The sequence below is a fragment of the Lepidothrix coronata genome, unplaced genomic scaffold, assembly GCF_001604755.1.
Source record: "Lepidothrix coronata isolate B3197 unplaced genomic scaffold, Lepidothrix_coronata-1.0 Scaffold103, whole genome shotgun sequence".
Classification (NCBI taxonomy): Eukaryota; Metazoa; Chordata; class Aves; order Passeriformes; family Pipridae; genus Lepidothrix; species Lepidothrix coronata.
Genome location: NW_016690283.1, coordinates 3,116,810 through 3,135,684, shown reverse-complemented (window position 1 = coordinate 3,135,684; position 18,875 = coordinate 3,116,810). Strand labels below are relative to the sequence as shown.

Genomic DNA, 18,875 nt, shown 5'->3' with positions numbered 1-18,875 from the left:
ATCTTTCTTCCCTGTCAGTGTCATGAGCCACTTAGGGCAACAGGCAGAAACTGAGCTTGCCTTCTACAGTGATGAAATCTTTAACCAGCCCTTGCTGGAAATAGGAACTGAAATAGGAGCTTAGGAAAGTATTCACCTCTACCCTATAACACAATTTGTGGTACTTTTCAACCAAAATAAAGCAGAAAGAATTTTTTAAAAACTTATAAAATTAATGATAACTCCTTTTCTTCTCTGTCTTTCCCAGAAATAAATCATTTTCTGTATTTTTTGAGGTCATACCCTGGTTACTGCTGGACAAAACCCAATCAGATGGTAAATCTGAAGACAGTGCTGGAGTGGAAAATATATCAAGAGCTCTGAAGCCATTACAACATTTTAATTACATGCTAAACTGGTTTTTCCACAAAACAGTAGCCTTCCAGATGAAGGGACTAGGACTCAGGACTGATAATAGTTGCTGATGTCCAGGCTGCAGATTATGTGGTCAATCCCTTCTAGTCAGCTTCAGCTAATAGTACTGCTAAACCACTGCCTGACTTATCTCATGATATTTTATAGCTATAATAATAATTTCATCTGACCTTTTGTTGACCACTGTCATTTACTGCACATTTTGGCACAAGGAAGGCCTGTTACTGGCATTGTGTTCCCACCAGCAAGGAAATCACATGCCCTCTGAAGACTGACAAATAGTTGGCTTGAGTTGTGCCCTTCATCACAATCATCCATCACCATTGTCCTTTAATAAAATCTTTTCACTGCTAGGGGTAGTCTGACATGTAAGTGTGGAGTGAGAAACTAAGGGTAGTGGGGAAGCTGTGTGTTTAAACTCCAAGGCTTCTAATCTGGGTAAGATGCATTGACAGGATTGGGAGATGCTCCTGCAATCTCACTATGTGTGTTGTGTGTATAAGGAGATAGGTATAGCAGGATTCTTTTGTAAATGAAAATTCTGACTAAACACAGGCTCAAGATCATGTGCTATTCCCTGAAGGCTGCTGTAAGAGAAATCTACTTTTTTTCTAGTTGCTTCTGGATTGTTGTGTATTATATAGGGAGCAAGCTGAATTTAAGGCTTACTAGGGCTAATAATAAAAAGACAGAAGTGCTGTAGGACAGCACCACGTACATGAGGCCCCATTCCTCCCTTGTGGGTCATTAGCAGGATTGGGAGTGATAAACCTGGTTGTCATCTCTGCTGCTGAAGCTGCAGTGCTGGCAGGAGTGTGGGGAGGGAACAGATTAGGCAGGAGGAGTAAAATGTGATTTAGTGGCTTTCAGAGCTCTTTGCTGAGAGCAGAGGACAGAGGCTTCAAGCTGGGTTCCTGTTTGCAAGGACTGTTTTCTCTGACCATTGTGTCCTGTTCTTTCTCCAGTCTCCTGCCACAAATGTGTCTCTCCCCTCTCTGTCTTCAGTTCCCAGATCACTGCTCTGTCCTCTGCCATCTCCCCCGCAGTCATTTCCATACCTCGATGAGGTTTTCCATTCCCTGCAGCCCTTGTATCCCAGACAGTGTTGTCTGGCAGCTCAGTGGTGTGGCTGTTTGGTCGCAGAGCAGGTCACACACAGCTGTCTGTCTGTAACATGCTCAGGTGCTTCAAGAGGTTCATGTTACTTGGTTAGCTGACATAAATCTGTGTGTAGAATAGCTCCATAAGTCTCTGCTGATTGCTTCATTTGTGTGGTTGAAAATATTGCTGCAATTTAACTCCTAGAAATGTCTGATCCATTTATCTATCATAATAGTAATGGGGAATGGAGGGAGCAACCTTCAGTCATTTATCCATGTTTATTAGGACACAATGCTAGCACTAGTTTTCTGAATCAGGCATGAGCAGAAGGCTCAGGGCATCCCTGCTTAGTATTTTCAGATACACCCACTACTATCTGAACGTCAGAGGAAGCAGCTGATCTTTATTCCTCCTGTTCTAACACGTGGCTGTTAAAACATGCACACAAGCAAAGAGTGTGAACGTGTCCAAAAGTGAGAAATTTGCAATTTGTCCCATGTTGGAAGAGGAACGTGCTTGCAACATTTTGTCACTGCCACAAGAGCTGGAGACATTTCCCATTTCACCATTATGTATTAGCACATGCTTAAGTTGCTTAGTGAGCAGTACAGACTTCTCTAAGATTTCAGCTGATTTCAAGTGTGTTTCTTTAGAAGGTTTATTTTTATTTGTAAATATGTAGAATCTTAATTTATTTTTGTGTATTTTCTCAAGTGTTTAAAAATGGTAAAGTATATTTTGATTCAGACATCCCTGCATTCCTGTGTTGGTTTTTTTCTTGTAAATTTTAACATCAGTCTGACTAACAAAGAAATATTTAATGCAATATGTTTAGTTGGTGATTTATTGAAGTTGAAATGTAGAAGGAAAATATGAAAAGCATGCCAGAATTGAAATGTGTTTCAGGATTTTTGCAAAAAATACTTGTGAAAATATTTTTGTTGGGTTTGCTTTCTGTCTGAAGACATTGCAGGGAATTCCAACTGAAAACATACCTCTGCAATTTGCCTAAAACATGTTGGAGTTTTATCTTACAAAGAAGAAACCATTCCAAAGTGCTTGTTGTTTAGACTTTCAATTTCTCTTCCAAGTACAGCTTGATGCAATAATTAACTTCAAAGAACAAATCAACCACTGGCTAAATGTTCCAACATAAAAGTAGAGCTTATGAATTTTCTATTTAAAAAAATGTGTGTGCATACATACATTTTATCTTAAATCTGTATAGATGTAGTCTGGTGCTTGTTTTACTGAATAGTTTTAAATTTGCCATAATAACTGTGTTTGATTGCAAGTCAATATTTTCCAAGTCGTAATTATCAATGAGACAGAATCTTTTTCCAGTTTAAAAAAACACAGAGTCCTTACAATACAACATTAAAATTGATTAATTGAAATCAAAGAGTCATTAATAGTACTTGTGATTCAAATAATTGTGCTTTCAAAACAGTCCATGCTGCTTTTGTAGGGCTTTCCCAGTTATTCACTAGAGAGGGACTTTATTTTGTGGCTGCACTTGGACAGCAGGAGAAGCAGGCAGAAGGGTTAAGACACAGGCAATGTTATTGAGCTGAGAGGTTGATGGATGTGAGTACAATGGCTGAGTGTGGATTTTATAGCTGGGCTAATCTGTTCATTGGGTAGGACTGCCTTGTTGTTATTGATGTCTGACAGCATTATCATGCCACCACCAGCTCCCAACATACTGTAAATTTTATGGATGGGGGGTGGAGTTGGGGGGGATGACAGGCCTTTCTAATCTCTGGAGGGGAGGAAGCTGTGTCCCTCAGGGCTTTATGTATGATAGAGGCTGTGGCATAACGTGGCATTAGGGTTGCTCATCTCCTTGTTGCTATAGAACTGGGGCACCCCTACGTTCTTCCTCATCCCTGGACTTCTACCTCAGAACTTACACAAAATATCAGCAACAAATTTTGTGACACTTTCTCTTTTTTTTTTCTTGTTGTCCTTTTTCCCAAGCATCCTTTTTGCAGACATAGAGGGTTTCACAAGCCTGGCCTCCCAGTGCACTGCTCAGGAGCTGGTCATGACGCTGAACGAGCTCTTTGCCAGATTTGATAAGCTAGCAGCTGTAAGTCTTCCATTATAATTTTGTTTTCTCTTGTTTTTATTCTCCTGTTGCAAGAATGACATACTGTCCTTGTTCACTGGATTTCTTAAATATTCACTGCCCTAAAAGGCAAGCTATTGCAAGCATGAATATAAGCTGAATACTTCTTTCTCCTTTATTATTCTTATTTTTTTTAGGAGAACCACTGTTTACGGATCAAGATCCTGGGAGATTGCTATTACTGTGTGTCTGGATTGCCAGAAGCAAGAGCTGACCATGCACACTGCTGTGTTGAGATGGGAATGGATATGATAGAGGCCATATCGTAAGTACCTTGTGCCCCACAGAGAATCGCGGAACAAATAGCAAGTAGATTCTCTTTCCTGTTAGGTCTTCTTTACATTAGAAGCAAGGTAACCAAACCAGAGAACTCAGGCCAGCAAAAAGGGAGATCACCTAGAGCAAAAAAACAGAATACAGTAAAGGTTTGACAGTAGAAAGGCAGACACTTGTGCCCATCACACCCACATGGATATCAGAACTCAACCTCCTGATGAGAAAGGCAAAGGTTACTATAATTACTGGAAGTCTCATTCCCAAAGGAGGATTGCAGTGAATTACAGAGTTGTCAGTTCAGAAGATTAATAATGACTTTATTAAATTTTAGTCACTATTCATTTGTATATCTTTAAGCCAGCTTTTTACTCACCTTAAAATTGCTCTACTAAGGCCTATCTTGTTTGGTTTAACTAATCCTCCTCCATGTGACCCTATGCCAAAAATGTTAGATTCAAGACTTTCTTACTTCAGTTAAATTAATTATTGAAATAAAGTTGGTCTGGCACAGACTGGGACAGATCCATGGTCTTTTTCCTTTATTTCCATTTATTTCCCCATCTTTATTTTTTTTCGTTTAAAACTTCTTCTGAAACTTTGCCTGGTCCTGAGATCAGACTAGCCACTTGTTTGTCCAGACCATTCCTATCTTTAGAGAGTAGCAAATATGAGACCCATATCTAGTTTTATTACTTGAAGGATTACAGACAATGTTGAGTGTTTTTTGCATAGGACATGAGCTTTCACAGGCCAATTCTTTCAGAATTCAGAGAGGGAAGATTTATTTGTTCATCTTGAGTGTTTACAAGTTTAGGCAGAAAGTTCAGTCAGTTTTGGATGGTAACTGAGCTGACCTTGATATCTGCACCACCCCTGCTGCACAGACTCTGCTGTTTTTTCCCTTCTCTTCTCTTTTTTTGGTTTCGTGAAAGCATCTTCTGAAGTATTAGTGGTACCAAGAGGGAGGTGGAAGATCTCTATGTGGTTCTCCTCTCATTCCATACAGTAAATTGATGGAGTTTCCCCTTCAGCTTGATAAAACATAGAGCTACCTATTTGCTCAGCTTGGGACAGCACATCCTTACTATTGGAATTTCTGCGAGGATGTGAATACACCCTCACACGTCTCAGCTTCATTTTCATAGCGCAGCTGCATAGGTTGAAAAGCAGTGTTTTCACCCAGGAGTTCCCATTCAAAGCACAGTAAGCAACTGAATTCCCTTGGTTTGTATACAGTGTACACTGTTAGGACTTCCTAGCTTTCCTTTCCTGGTTTTAAACTCCATTCCTTTGCACCAGTCTTCTTTTGGGGTTTGTATGCAGCATGCAAAATAAAAGGAATTGCAAATAACTAGTTTTCAGTAGCCCTTGAAAGAATGCTGTTTCTTCCACATGAAGTACAATTAAGTGGCAGGTGACAAAGGGTCTTGTCAAGCACAAGAGGCAGCAATTTTAAGCCACCTGCCCTACAAAGAGAATACTGTGTTTATTGCTCAGAAAAGTCTCATCTTCTGCAGTAGTTGGCCTGATGAAATCCAGAGATCTTCATGCATTTCTGTATAATCCCCCACAAGGCTGAGTAACACTAGGAAGTCTAGACTTCATTGATTAACTGCAACCCACCTTACCTTGGAATAAACAGGGAGCTGAAGTGCACTCAGTGTTTGTTTACAAATAGCGCTTCAGCAGCCTTTAAAACTTGTCTTCCCCTTGATGTATAATGAATGCATTTAACAATCTTATCTCTTAATAAGTCTGGAAGGTGACTGTTCTCACTACCCCTGTTTCCCCACCCCTATTCCTCCTCCCCTAAGGATCAAGGTAAGAGGTTTCACAATTAAGGAAACCAGTAGCTACTGAACATTTGATTGCAGGCTTCACCAACACTGGGCCCTGCCTGTAGGCTGATTTCATCTGTGCACAATAACAGCAGGAAGTGTTACCCCAGTACTGCTGGTATAACTTAACTAAAAAAAGGGAAGGTAACAAAGGATATTTCGCTTGCCTATACAGAATAACCAACTTATTTGTTTTCTGCAAAGTTTAGACAAAGTCCCCTTCTTATCAACGACTCTATGGAGAGAAGTTCCCTGGTCTTGTGTCAGTAACACGGCTTGGCAGAGGGTGCAGTAGGGGTTGTGGAGGGAGGAACTGTTGTCCCTGCAAGGGTTATGGCTGCGGGTGCATTTTAATTATCCCGGTTCCTGTTCCTTTCCCAAGCGTTGTGGTTGGAACTCTTTCAGTTTGTAAGCCTGTGACACCTTACCCATATCAGCTTCCTTTTTCTGGTTGAGAATCTCTGATGCTTGTTAATAAAAATAAGGAATATTGCTTCCATGAGTAGGTAGTGAAATGTAAGATAGGGATCATAAGAAAAAAGGAACTCTGTGACGATGGGAGCTGTTTCAACAAGAAGTCATCTTGGACAGTGTTTTAAGGGGCGTATTGCATGTGAGGAGTGAACTAGAGTCCAGAATCGGTCTATCTTTAATCATGCAATTTCATTAATAACTAAAGCATAAATATTGGAACTGTGTTGATGTTTGGGAGTTGGGAGGACTTACCTGTCCAGATGATGTTATCTAGAAAAGATTAGATGAACCTGAAAACCACAGAGATTGAAATCTGATAGGTTTAAAATACAACTTCATGCTGCAAGGAACTAACTACTGAAAGGAAAGGACTGTGCTATGTGATGTAGGTGAATTTGCCTGTGAAACATGGACATTCTGGGAATGATGTGATCACCAATAACGAGAAGCAGAGTTGTTCTGATGGCCTCTTCAAGACTGTCCCCTACCCACACTCCTAAATATATTTTCCATGTGAACAGCTCTTGAAGTTAACTTTTGCCCTAAAACGGCAAAACCCACAAAGTATTCCAGTGGTCATTTTGGGAGTAAGCAAAGCATCCAAAACCTCATTAAAATCAGAGCTTGAGTATTTGTAGCTGCCTGTTTGGAGTGACTGCAATAGATGTGGTTCTCTGGTTTGCTGCCCTGACTGCAGCTGTAAGGCCTGTTCAAGCTTTCCAACTTCAGTGGGGCATTTCACACACATATCATATTTCGTCAGTGGAAGAGCTGATGCTTGGTGCCAGGAAGACAAATTAAGATCTCTGAAATCATTTCCCTTTTCTCTTTGCAACATGCTATTACTCTTAATGAGACTGACTGCTGGCAGGTTATGTCCAGCTTTGGTATGAAAATCAGAGACCAGCACTTTATTCCTTTTAATGCCCCAAAGGTAATTTTTCTATGAGTTCTCAACTTGATCCTGAGTTCAGTGAACATGGATTTACTCCAAGAACTCCCCATTCTAATTAGTACTCTCCTTGGCCAGCCTGGCCATCCAGGAGCAGTACAGCTCGTCCGGTTTTGTTCTGCTGTCCTGTTGATGGGGATGAGCAGCACTATGTGTATGTGTGAATAATTTATGGATCATTATGGATTTTTGTGTTCCGGGTCCAAGTTTGTACCGCTGACTACAAGCATGCAGTTTTTTGTGATGTCCCTTTTTCCCCGTATCCTTTTTCAGACTGGTCCGGGAGGTTACGGGCGTAAATGTCAACATGAGGGTTGGAATCCACAGTGGGAGAGTTCACTGCGGGGTCTTGGGCCTTCGGAAGTGGCAGTTCGATGTGTGGTCCAACGATGTCACATTAGCCAACCACATGGAAGCAGGGGGCAAAGCTGGGTAAGTTGCTTTAAGTTGCTTCATCAAAACTGTTGTGTTTATCCATGAAACTTCCATGCTAAATCTGTAAGAATAGTGGCATGGCTAAATAAATCAGGCTGTACTGCTTGTTTGTTCCAGCACATGGAACTTTTCCCTGACAGGACCTGGCTTTTTAGGTGATAACTTTTCTTTTGTGTCATTGAAGGCGCATCCACATCACGAAAGCAACCCTGAACTATCTCAATGGAGACTACGAGGTGGAGCTGGGCTTTGGAGGGGAACGCAACGCTTATCTCAAAGAGCACAGCATCGAGACCTTCTTGATTGTGCGGTGCAGCCAAAAACGGGTAAGACCAAATAAACTAAGGCAGGCTTAGGTACTTTTAAAAACTTCATGGTCTCTGACATACCAAAGTAGAGTGAACACCAGCCTTTATAGATGAGTCAGTTGACCTGCAGTGACAAAAGTTCCTGTTTCTCTCTCCTCTTCCTGAACTTTTTTGTGCATAGCAGGGAGTACCCAGCATCTACATAAGGTTTCTGCATCAAGTGCTTTCTAGTTCTCTCAAAGAAACTGTCCTGAGTTGTTTTCAAAATCATGTTGAAGAATGTTGTTAATATAGATATATATTTTGTACAAGTACTTAAAGCAATAGATTAAACCCACAAAGATCTCTTCTCTGCCAGAATACAGAGGTGATTTTGTCCACCTGCTCACCAGATAGCCATGAACATAAAGATTAGAGCAATTCCTATCGTTGCTTTTCAGCCTCTGTTTCTGAAGATGGAAAAAACTGGCCCACTGTATTGACGGATGATCACTGTGACAATAGGATGAGATCATACCTACTGCTATGACACGGGTCAGGCTGCACAAAATAAGGCTACGAGGGCACTGCTGACTTGAACTTGAATCAAATCAAACTCAAGTGGACTTCAGCCAATATATCTTCTTTTTGTGACACTGCCAAGAGCAGATGTTATCAGTAGTTTGTATTCTTTTTTTAAATGGTAGGCTGTAATACTAGAAAAGGACCTTTTTGATCATCTAGTTGAGCCCAGCCACTAGTATTTCTCTAAGCACTTTCTGCACTATAGACACTGCTTTGCTATTTACAGCATGAGCAAGCATATAAAGATTGACCTGAATTGAAAATAATTTCAAATTTTTCTGAATCTAAACCAATTAAACCTTACCACAGCTGTAAATACGACTGCCATGAGATTAAATGAATTAATGTTTGCGACATATTCCAATAGCATGGAACCTATACAGAAATACTTTTCTACCATTGCCTCATTTCCTGAGAGAATGGAAACCTCAAATCTCCTTAATGGATATTGTGTAAAAAATCTCCAAGAAAATCCCTTATCATCTGCTGAAGAGAGAAGCTGAGGTTTTGGTTTCTATCTGCTCATAAGATAAATCTCATTAACAATTGTCAATCTTTGAAAGAGGATTAGAAGTTTCAGTGCAAGATTATTGTTTCCTGAGCGTTGCTGCCTGTCAGTGGGCCAGCTGATGTTTATACCTAAATCACGTCTTCTTTGCTGTGCAGATTTAAGAACATAAACCAAAATACCCTTATGATTAGGCCCCATCTCCTGTGGTGGAGAAACCTGTATTGGCTTCTTAAGTCATGCAGTCACCAAATTGTCTGCATGTTTTTGTGGAGAACTGGAGACTTCTCTGAAGAGAAGAGGCAAACATAAGATCTCAGGACTCTGCTGGTTGCCAGTGTAGACAAAAAAATTGAAAACAGAGACTTCAGAGCACTTGGGACTTGACTTCATTTTTGAACGCAGGGCTGTATTTTGAGTCGGAGACTGGATAGAGACTGAGAAGAGATGTGGATTCCATTCCAGACAGATTTTGAGGAAGTTTCATCTTTGTGCCTTGATTTTCTCTGGTAAAATAAAACAGACCATTATTTTCACTGCTTTATATGTATTTATTGCAGCTCTGTTACATACTGTAGCCCTTAGCTGGAGTCTCTAAGCACTATTGTAATGCTGCTGTATGTAACTTGCTGCATCCCAGAGAAGCCAAGAGCTGGGACCTGTGCATGGCATGTGTAGTTATTGGGCTAAACTGAAACATAAATAAACTGCTGCCCAAGGCCATGGATATTAAGTGTTTAGAGTTTGAGGGGCTTCTGGTTTGCCCATACTGCTGCAACTTTCATGCTCCCATAGCTGTTTTTTGTCTCTTTGTGAACAGTTTCATAAATCATAGAATGGCTTGGGTTGGAAGGGACCTTAAAGATCACCTTGTTCCAATCCCCTGCCATGGGCAGGGACACCTTCCACTAGAACAGATTGCTCAAAGCCCCATCCAACCTGGCCTTCACTTCCAGGGATAGTACATCCACAGCTTCTCTGGGCAAGGTGTTCCAATGTTTAAAGTTTTCTCCCTGTTTAATTCATTTTAACATAATACAAAAATCAGAAGTGAGAAAAGATTTCTCCCACAGTCAGCTCAGTCAGTCTTAAATATTTTGCCTGATGCCAGGCAAAGTTGTAATAATTTGGTTTTTTCCTTTCATTTCTGCTTGTTTTTAATGACTTCCTGCGATGTATTTAGCCAGGTTTTCATGTTCACCTAACTTAGTAACGGGTTCCTGTGAGTCGTGTCTGGGTTCCTGCTGTCCTCACACACAAGGCACGGGGTTGGCATTGGCCTGAGAGCAGAGACATAGTTAACCCAAGTAACTGTTTGCCTGAGCTATTCCTCAGTTCCCACAGGCAGACTCGAGTTATCTGAATACCTGGTCCATCAGTCCCACAGCCATCAAAAGCCACAATACCATGAGTTACGATAAATATATAAAATGTAATGGAATCTGTTCCATACCCTTTCTGCTTACTGATGCCATGGGGAGCCATAACTTTTTATTTTGTCTTTTTTGTTTGACTTTTTCATAGTGTTAATGCCATTTCTTGGGCACAGAGTAAATGAAAGGAACATTTATCTAATATATTTGTTCCAGGAACTCAAACTAGCTGCTTCTTTGAAAATACTTTTTTTCTTCTTCCTTTTTAAGAATGCTGTTAACTGGAATATATTCAGTTGAGTTTCAGGGGGAAAAGGCTAGATTCTGCTCACTCAGTATTTAATAATATCCCTAGAACTGAATATGTAGTCATTGTTTTCTGTCTGGTACACAGAAGAGTTGCTTTATATTAAAAGAGAACAAACTGCAAAGTTCTAAAATCCAATCTGTTAAGGTTTCTTTCTCTTCATCTTTGCCTCCAGATCTGCCTTCACCATTCTGTTTGCCCTGCCCTGTCATTCTGCTGCTTTTGTGGGTGAGCACTTGCCTGTGAAGAAGGTAATGCTCAGAAACCTCAGAGCAGTGCAGGAGTGACTAGTGTTACAGCATTATGTCCCCCTAGATAGAAGTTTTCATGGTTTTTTAAAAAAGCATAGATCTAAAGTTCTAAATCTGTTTTCCTTGAATTTTGATAATTAAACTATAAAACAGTCTTAACTGTGTGAGATACGAAGGGCCATGCTTTTCATTGTATTGTGAACCTAAATATATATATTTAAAAGTATATCTATTTATGTATGTGAAGTAATTTTTGTCATAAAATTAGCAGGCTCTACCATAGAGGTCTGTTGAATCTTTTGCTGTGGTTTTTTTGTTCCCATTTGTGCTAACAGTGGGCTGCTCTAAAACCTAGTTGTCTGGTGCCTAGTTGCTCTGGTTGTCTGGTGTCTGCAGTCAGTCAGCAATTGTAATCCCTCTCTTCCTCTCAGCCTTTTCTCTTCTGAGACAGACTCTTCTAATGTCTTCACACAACGAAGAAGAGACAAGCACAAGCTCTCACATTTTCTTGGTCATCAAAAGGAACCTTTACCTTTTGCAAAGTTGCATTATCTTGGTGTCTGCTATTTATTCTGTGATGAACTAATGTGATTTCTGATAATGCAGTTTCTGTCTGTGATCACCAAGAGAATGATCATGCAGTTTGTACACTTGAATGTCTCAGATCCCATTTCTACTGTGCTGGTCCTCAAATGTTGGGTACTAATACTCCTTTTCTTCTTATCTATCAAATACCACCTCTGCTTCTCTCGTTAGCCAAGTCTGTCATTGCTCACTTGCTGCCAGATGAAATAAGAAAAAAATTCAACAAAATCTGTACCGAGAGTAATAATTGAGTAACTCCACTAGTAACTTTTATCCAGACTAATACTTCCTCATTCAACACCATCTCTTGCCACTTCACTAGAAACGAACTCTTTGCCCAGCTTCATATTCCTTGTCTGTCTTGGCCATTAGTCTCCAGCACAGCACTTTGTCAAATGCTCCATGGAAAAAACAAAGCCAGTGAGAGCTACCATATTTTTTCTGTTTAGAAAAACTTGGATCCAAGGCTGTTAATCCAAGCCCAGCTGCTCTGCAAGTTCTGTGTCATGATCCCTGACTAAATAGTTATTAAAAATATCTGTTACCAGAATTGAAATTGCAGCTGGCAGTTTCCCACAGATCTGGGATGGAGGTTGTCCATCTGACTTCAGCACATCACATTTAAGTTTTCCTTCCAGACATGGTTTAGTGGGATTTGGCAGTGCTATGTTTACAGTTGGACTCAATGATCCCAAAGGTCTTTTGCAACCTAAATGATTCTATGATTCTAGGCTTTCCATTTATAACCCTATCCTTATGAGCTTCTTCCCTTTTGCCTCTACTGTGGCAGTGGTGATTGCATGGACAGAAATAATCTGTTCCTTCAGTTCTAGAGCAATGAAGAATTTCTACTTTCTGTTCTCCTTACATGATATAGGGCCACTTATATAAGGATGACTTCTGTCCTTATTTAGTAATTTTCACATTCCTTTGAAATATTCATATATGTTTCTAATGGACTTAATACCTTAGCATGGAAGAAATACAAGAATTCTCCAAGGAGATCTTTACCTTTCCACCATTACTGGATTTGTGTCTTCATTCTTTATCAGAAAATCTGTGTTTCCAGATAAACAGCAATTTTTCGGTTAGAATTACTAAAACTGTTGCCCACATCTCAGTGATTCCCAAACTTAACCCCTAAGCATTGCAGTGGACTACACAACATCACTCAGAACAATATCTTTACCCTTCTACAGAGCGGTTTTGTTTTATTCTACACTTTTTTTTTAGTTTACCCTGCATTCCTAACACCCAGCTCTGGTCCTCTGACTTCACAACTTTTATATCTGCCCTTCTGAATTTTATTCAAAACATCTGTCCCAGTCGTTACTGCCATCCTGTCACATCCCTGCTGTTCTTACAGTACTCAATTTAATTATTGTTGTCTTATCCAGTAGTCCCAGTTCTTGTGCTGCCCAAGTTTCTGGCATTTGTGCAGGAACATGTCACTTGGTGGTTGCTGGTAACGTTTGCTCTTCTCTGAGATCAGGTGCTGCACTAATTTGCGGAACCATCACAGCTACTCTTCCCAGCACTTCTAATCACCCTGAGAAGGGTGGAAAAGCACATGTTTGGAGGAGTGGAAACCAGAAACCTGAAGGTGAATAGGATTTTATCAGAATATTAGGTTTACAGCTACTTTTACTGTCTTCATCATGTCAGAAGTCTGGGAAAATGCTTTGCTTTGAACATAAGTAGAAACAAAATGTGCCTGTCAACAGATGAGCAATACTGCTGACCAAACACACTGTGCTGAGAGCATGAAGTCTGCAAAGGGAAAAAATGTTTATTTTTTTCTAATGTCTTTCAATTGCATTAAACATGGGCGTTTCTTTAAACAATAGCAGGTACACAACAGTTTCAGAAAGGATTGTTGATGGTGACCTTAAAACAGCTCAACAAAACTTTGGCTGTAACTCCTAGAAAAACAATTCTCATTCTTTTCTAAATAACGTCCTGGAACTCCATCCAGCTGAAGAAACAAAATGGTCCTTTAAATGTTGAGCATGTGACTCTCCTAAAACACAATCAATCTAATGTGATGATTCCTCAATTTAACACATTTAATCAGAGCTCAGCAGGGTTCCACTCATGTAGATTTATGAAGGCAATGGTTTGGAGCATGTAGCACTGCAAGAAATATCATTCATATGTCAAAAGGACTTCAACTTAAAGAATAATATCTAGCTGAATCTGATATGGCTGATCCATGCTCAGATTTCACTGCTTTGTTGCACTGATAGGGATCATCTGTTGGAAAATCCTACCACACATTAAAGAAGTAACAGGCATTCTTGATTCAATTGCTATGTATAAGAAAACCCCAGCTCTTTCTGCAGTTTTGCTGTAACATTACTATAGCTCAGTGTGTGGGAACTGGTGGTGGGAATACAATAAAACCTCTGGGAATAAGATTTACAGTCTCTTTGTGAGTCCAGATTTGAAAAGTTCCCACAACAGCTTTCTGGAGCTTAGCCACCTAAAATCTGAAAAACTCATTGCTGTCAGAAAGTTTTGCACCTGCTCCTGTTGTTGGTAGTACCTGTAATGAGTAGGACTGAAAGGTATCACCACTTCTCTTTCTGTATTCTTCTTTTCCAGTCTTGTTATGCCTCTGTGCAAGTTGTCCTCATGCTGTCACTTAGCCAGGAAGAAACAGAGAAGGCATCCTCATAAATTTCTACAGAGGAGCTGTGACCCTCCTAATTCTTCATTTTTAGAGTTTGTTATTATCATCACTCACTGAACAAGTGATTTTGCAGAAAATAAATTACCTCAACTTTTAAAAATATTAGGTTTTAATTTTTTTTTAATAAGTGTTGATGCTAACAGCAAAGTCCTATTGTTCAGGATAATGTAGTAGCACATTATGTAGTGTGGGAAAGCAAAAATGCACTATGCTTGTATATAAATGTTTTAATCTGATTGGAAATATTGCTGAAACATAGTACACAATCCAGTGGAAACCTCCTACAAGGGGTGGGAGAAAATAACTGCCAGAGTTCATGTATTTATGGTGCCTGACCTCATGGTTAGAAACAATCTCAGAAGTATTATTTACCCACTTGTCCTGTCCTTACCTCAACCCAGATGTGTCAATAAACATGTATGAGGTCTTTTATTTCCTTCAAATTCATCAAGTGATGCTTCAGGTATGAGGATCGCTCACTGGCAGAGTGGGGTAGTATGTCTTTGTGCATTTTGGCATTAAGGTTTTTCTCAAATTCTAACCAAATTTACTAACTCGTGGGCGGAAATCTGGCTGTATATAACTTTTATCATCTGTTGATGTAAAGGCATTTGTAAACTAACAAAAGGGCTTTGCTTTTATGGGTCCCCAGACCAGTTCCAACATCTGGGTTTTTTGATTCCTTTTGGTTGAAAACCCTTCACTAAGTTGGAATAAAATGGACTGACAGTGTTGCTTCTGTTGTTGAAAACAATATATATTTGCTTGGAGATAACGAAACTGTATTTCCTACTGGTTTTCTGGCATCTCATCGTAGAAGAAAGAAGTATAACTATGAAAAATATTGCATAACTGCAAAAAGACAAGAAAGTGCTACAAATTATGGCAGAGACTATATAGAGCAGTTACTTTTAAAAAACAAAACCTCAAACCAACTCAAATCTGGACATCAGCATTGCATCACATTAATGTATTTTTAGAAACATTTAAAAGCTGTCTCTCCTGGAGGTTATCCAGTGGCTCTGTCATGATTCCTCGTGTGAAAGTCAGCTGGTGCCAAGCAATGGATTTTTCAGCTCTTGCAGATGAAACAGTGGTGGGTTTAATGCAGGGCAGAGATGAAGTGGGAGGCACTTGCTGTCCTGGGGGTGTGCAATGTGGGAGCACACGTGGTTCTCCCCCAGCAAACCTCCTGAGGAGCTGACAGCTCCCTTGGGATCGCTCCCACAGTTTCCTTGTGAACCTACACTTGTCCTCCTGGCTGTGTGGTAGAACATCTTTGCTGGCAGCCTGGAGCTGCAGTGACACTGCTGCTGACTGTTCTGGGGCCAGCTGAGTGTCCAGCACAGGGCTCCTGTCCCAAGTGGCACCGTGTCCCCAGGCTAGTGGCCATGAAGCTTCCAGCACTACATTCCTGGGAAGTTTGGTGCCTGTGTGGTGAGCTGTGGTCTCATGGGAAGTGTTGTCATCATAGCTGCCTCTTCTTTGCAAGAAAAGAGAAGATGATTTCCCATGCTTGTCAATCAGGCAGTTCTCCCCAGCACTGAATTTTAGCAAGCCTTTTTAAATTTCTTTTAAAAAATTCTAATTTAAGGCTGCATAGCACTCGACATTTAACTCCCTGGTTACCATGGAAATAACACCAGGTATTTTGCAAACTCCTGAGAGGTACAGGTTACAGTGAATAGTGGGGAATCAAAATAAATAGGTAGGGAATGCAGACTCTAGGCAAGAAAAGATGTAGACCTACTTGTTTTGTCATGTAACACTTGAACCAAAATCCTAGAGTTGAAAGCAACTGATGCTTTCTTTTTAAATAAATCAATTGTCTGAATACTTTCTGAAATCCAAAATTAACTATTATGTCTGGGGTTTTTTTCTGTAATCTCATGGAAGCAGCAATTCTCTTGAAAAAGTTTAACCTCTTGAGTAATAAACAGCCAAGTTGTAGCTATCCCTACCTTCTGAATTCTCAAGCTCTGCAGAGTTTGTCTCTTTTAAGCAAGGATTTAAAAGTGCCAACCCCTCTGCCTTCTGAGTCAGGCTGCAGTGCAGCCCTTGCTAGAGAAGGTGCACGGGTTTGATCTTGTGCAATAAACTCCCATCTTTCTGCAGAACACATTCCATGTGGAAACCTGCCTGTCTTTTTGGCCAGGGAATATATTCAAAATAAGGAAATAATCTGCCTGTTGTTTAGGCTAGTTCTATGCTGTGCTTCTGTGCTCTTGTAACTGGTGTTGAGCTTGAATGAAACCCGTCCAACAGATCCTGTGCAAACTTCACGGTAAGCTCTGTTGCAGCCAAGATTCAAAACCAGCTCCAACAACAAAAATCAAAGACTTTGTTCAAACTTTAGGCATGTTGGTGTCAGCGATAAAATTTGAAGCAGCATTAGGATAGAGGAGACCATTTTGTCACACTCTGCAATTACATTATCCTTACCTTACACACAGTTAAGTTGTTTGCAAGATTTACATGCTTTCCTTGGCGTGTCTGGGAATATGGTCCTGCTAGTGCGGAAAATGATTTGCTTGTACCTATGGAGAAAGGTGCCCTTTGTTCCCATAGCTTCAAGGAGCTTCAAGGCTTCTGTTCTTCAACCAGATCACTCTGCGAGTTGTTTCTCTTCCAGACGTAAAAGATTTTTTGTTTTTTGAGGGGTGTCTATGTAGTATCTTAGCTTGGAACTGCAATTTTCTATCTGACACTATTCAGTTTGATTCAGTTTACTAGGGGAAAAAAGTAGATATCTCCATTTTGGAATGCTCCCCGTGTTTACACAGGTTATGGCGGTTACTCAGAACAAGAAAAGGAATAAAATGGTGGGCCCCATTTAGGGGCAAGTGTTCTAAAAATTGGGAAGAAAAAGAAATGGTGGACTGGAACTGCTTCTGATGAGCAGCTGCTTCATAGAAGTTCAAGGTGCAAAGCCGACTCTTGGAGTGAGAGATCAGAAGTCAGAGATGCTTGGAGAATGACTGCCATGTAAATGTTTCAAAATTTTTTCTGCATTCCTCTCTTGTTTGTATTTCAGAAAGATGAGAAAGCCACGATAGCCAAGATGAACCGTCAGCGTGCGAATTCCATCAGCCATAACCCACCACACTGGGGTGTGGACCGGCCCTTTTATAACCACCTCGGAGGTCACCAGGTCTCCAAGGAGATGAAGAGAATGGTAATGTCTTGCTTTATGGACATTAATGTATTTTCTTCCTAATACAGCATTATATATCCCTCCTGCTTTGTCTGAAGGTTTTTACAGCCCTGAGGGTGTTTTCCAAACGGGGGTGTTAAATTCTACTTTGACTCCAGAAATAACAATAATTGGTACATCTGGAGGTGAGTGATTGTGAGATGAGACACAAGGTTGTTTGAGAGGAGAAGGGAGGCTGAATGGCACAAAGAAGCCTCTTTTGTCTGGCTTGTCCCACATTCTGAAAACTCATCCAGGCCATGTGAGAGAACATGATTGTCTGCAAAAATTGCTCAGTAGCTCAAGCATTCAAGCAGCATCTGACATACACTTCTATTAGCTCATTACAGCAAGAAACCTGCAAAGGTTTCTTGCTTGCATTATCACAGATGCTGCTCTCCATCTCTGAGCTACATGCCCATGTGTCCTCATGGGTCCCAGGAATCATGCTGCTGTGTTTAACTCTCAAGAATACATTCTCAAGTACATGGATTAATTGGCCTAAGGTAGCAGGCATCTTCATTTCTTGCTCATACCTTTCAGTCTTTCTAATTTAAAATGAAAAAGAGCTAGTTACCAATGCAATTGGACTGAGGGCACTTTTATGGCTTATTTTACATAAAGCTGTAGGTGATATCTTTGTTTCCTGCAATGAAGACTAAGAAGATAGTTTCTGTTATAATGGTTATTTTTAACAATAATACAGGTATTTAACACCTCTATAATTGCATGAATATCTGATTGCTCTATAACCTTATTTATGTGGTTTTGACCCTTTATGCACAGTTGAAAGTGTGTATTTGTTGCCCACTTTGTTGTCCATAGTCAAAGTTCGGCTCCACGTCACCAAAGCCTCAAAGTATTCAAAGAACTCTTTAACATGAGATTCAATCTCACAGCTTAAAAATTTAAGTATGGCTATAAGCAAGTGCATAGGGTGTGTTCTAATGGGAAATGCTGGCAGATTTATTAATAGTTGCTGCTAATATTATTCAATCATTATACTATTTTACACTGCTAAACCAGATTTCTTAATCTCCATAGTAATGTTTCTTTCATTTCTCAGATCTCCAAATGAGGGCTTCTGACAAGATCTTACAGATCAGTGGAACTGCACATTTTTTATGTGGGCTTTCAATAGGGTGTGCTCAATAGGCATGACATTATTAGAAGAGACTAATCACACTGGCACATAATTATAAGTTTCTTTGAATAGCTTTTAAGGGGTTTTTGCAGCCTTCTGTTCAGAAACAAGGTATATGCATGCCAAATGGTATTATGCTTCTTGGTGTTAATTACAGTTTGCCGTGTCTAGCTCATTGTTCAGTCGGAAAAACATAATTATTTATTGAAATACCAAGCTGAGTCCTAAAAACTTCACTGCCCCTCATTTGTAGGAGGAAAGGCTTATCTTTTTTTTTCCTTATGTTGAACCTTTCCCTGTAATGCTGTTTACCTTTTCGAAAATTCAGC

The 18,875-nt window shown here is 40.1% G+C and overlaps 1 protein-coding gene across 2 annotated transcripts in view; it reads left to right on the top strand.

The window, feature by feature from the left end:
- The window catches only part of ADCY5 (adenylate cyclase 5), a 208,345-nt gene that overhangs the window by 146,969 nt on the left and 42,501 nt on the right, over positions 1 to 18,875 (top strand). For both annotated transcript variants that reach the window (XM_017823584.1, XM_017823585.1), the window contains 5 exons: positions 3,496 to 3,607; positions 3,784 to 3,911; positions 7,460 to 7,618; positions 7,806 to 7,947; positions 17,244 to 17,384. In XM_017823584.1, coding sequence (XP_017679073.1) covers positions 3,496 to 3,607; positions 3,784 to 3,911; positions 7,460 to 7,618; positions 7,806 to 7,947; positions 17,244 to 17,384 — 682 coding nt within the window. The remainder of the gene's footprint in view (positions 1 to 3,495; positions 3,608 to 3,783; positions 3,912 to 7,459; positions 7,619 to 7,805; positions 7,948 to 17,243; positions 17,385 to 18,875) is intronic.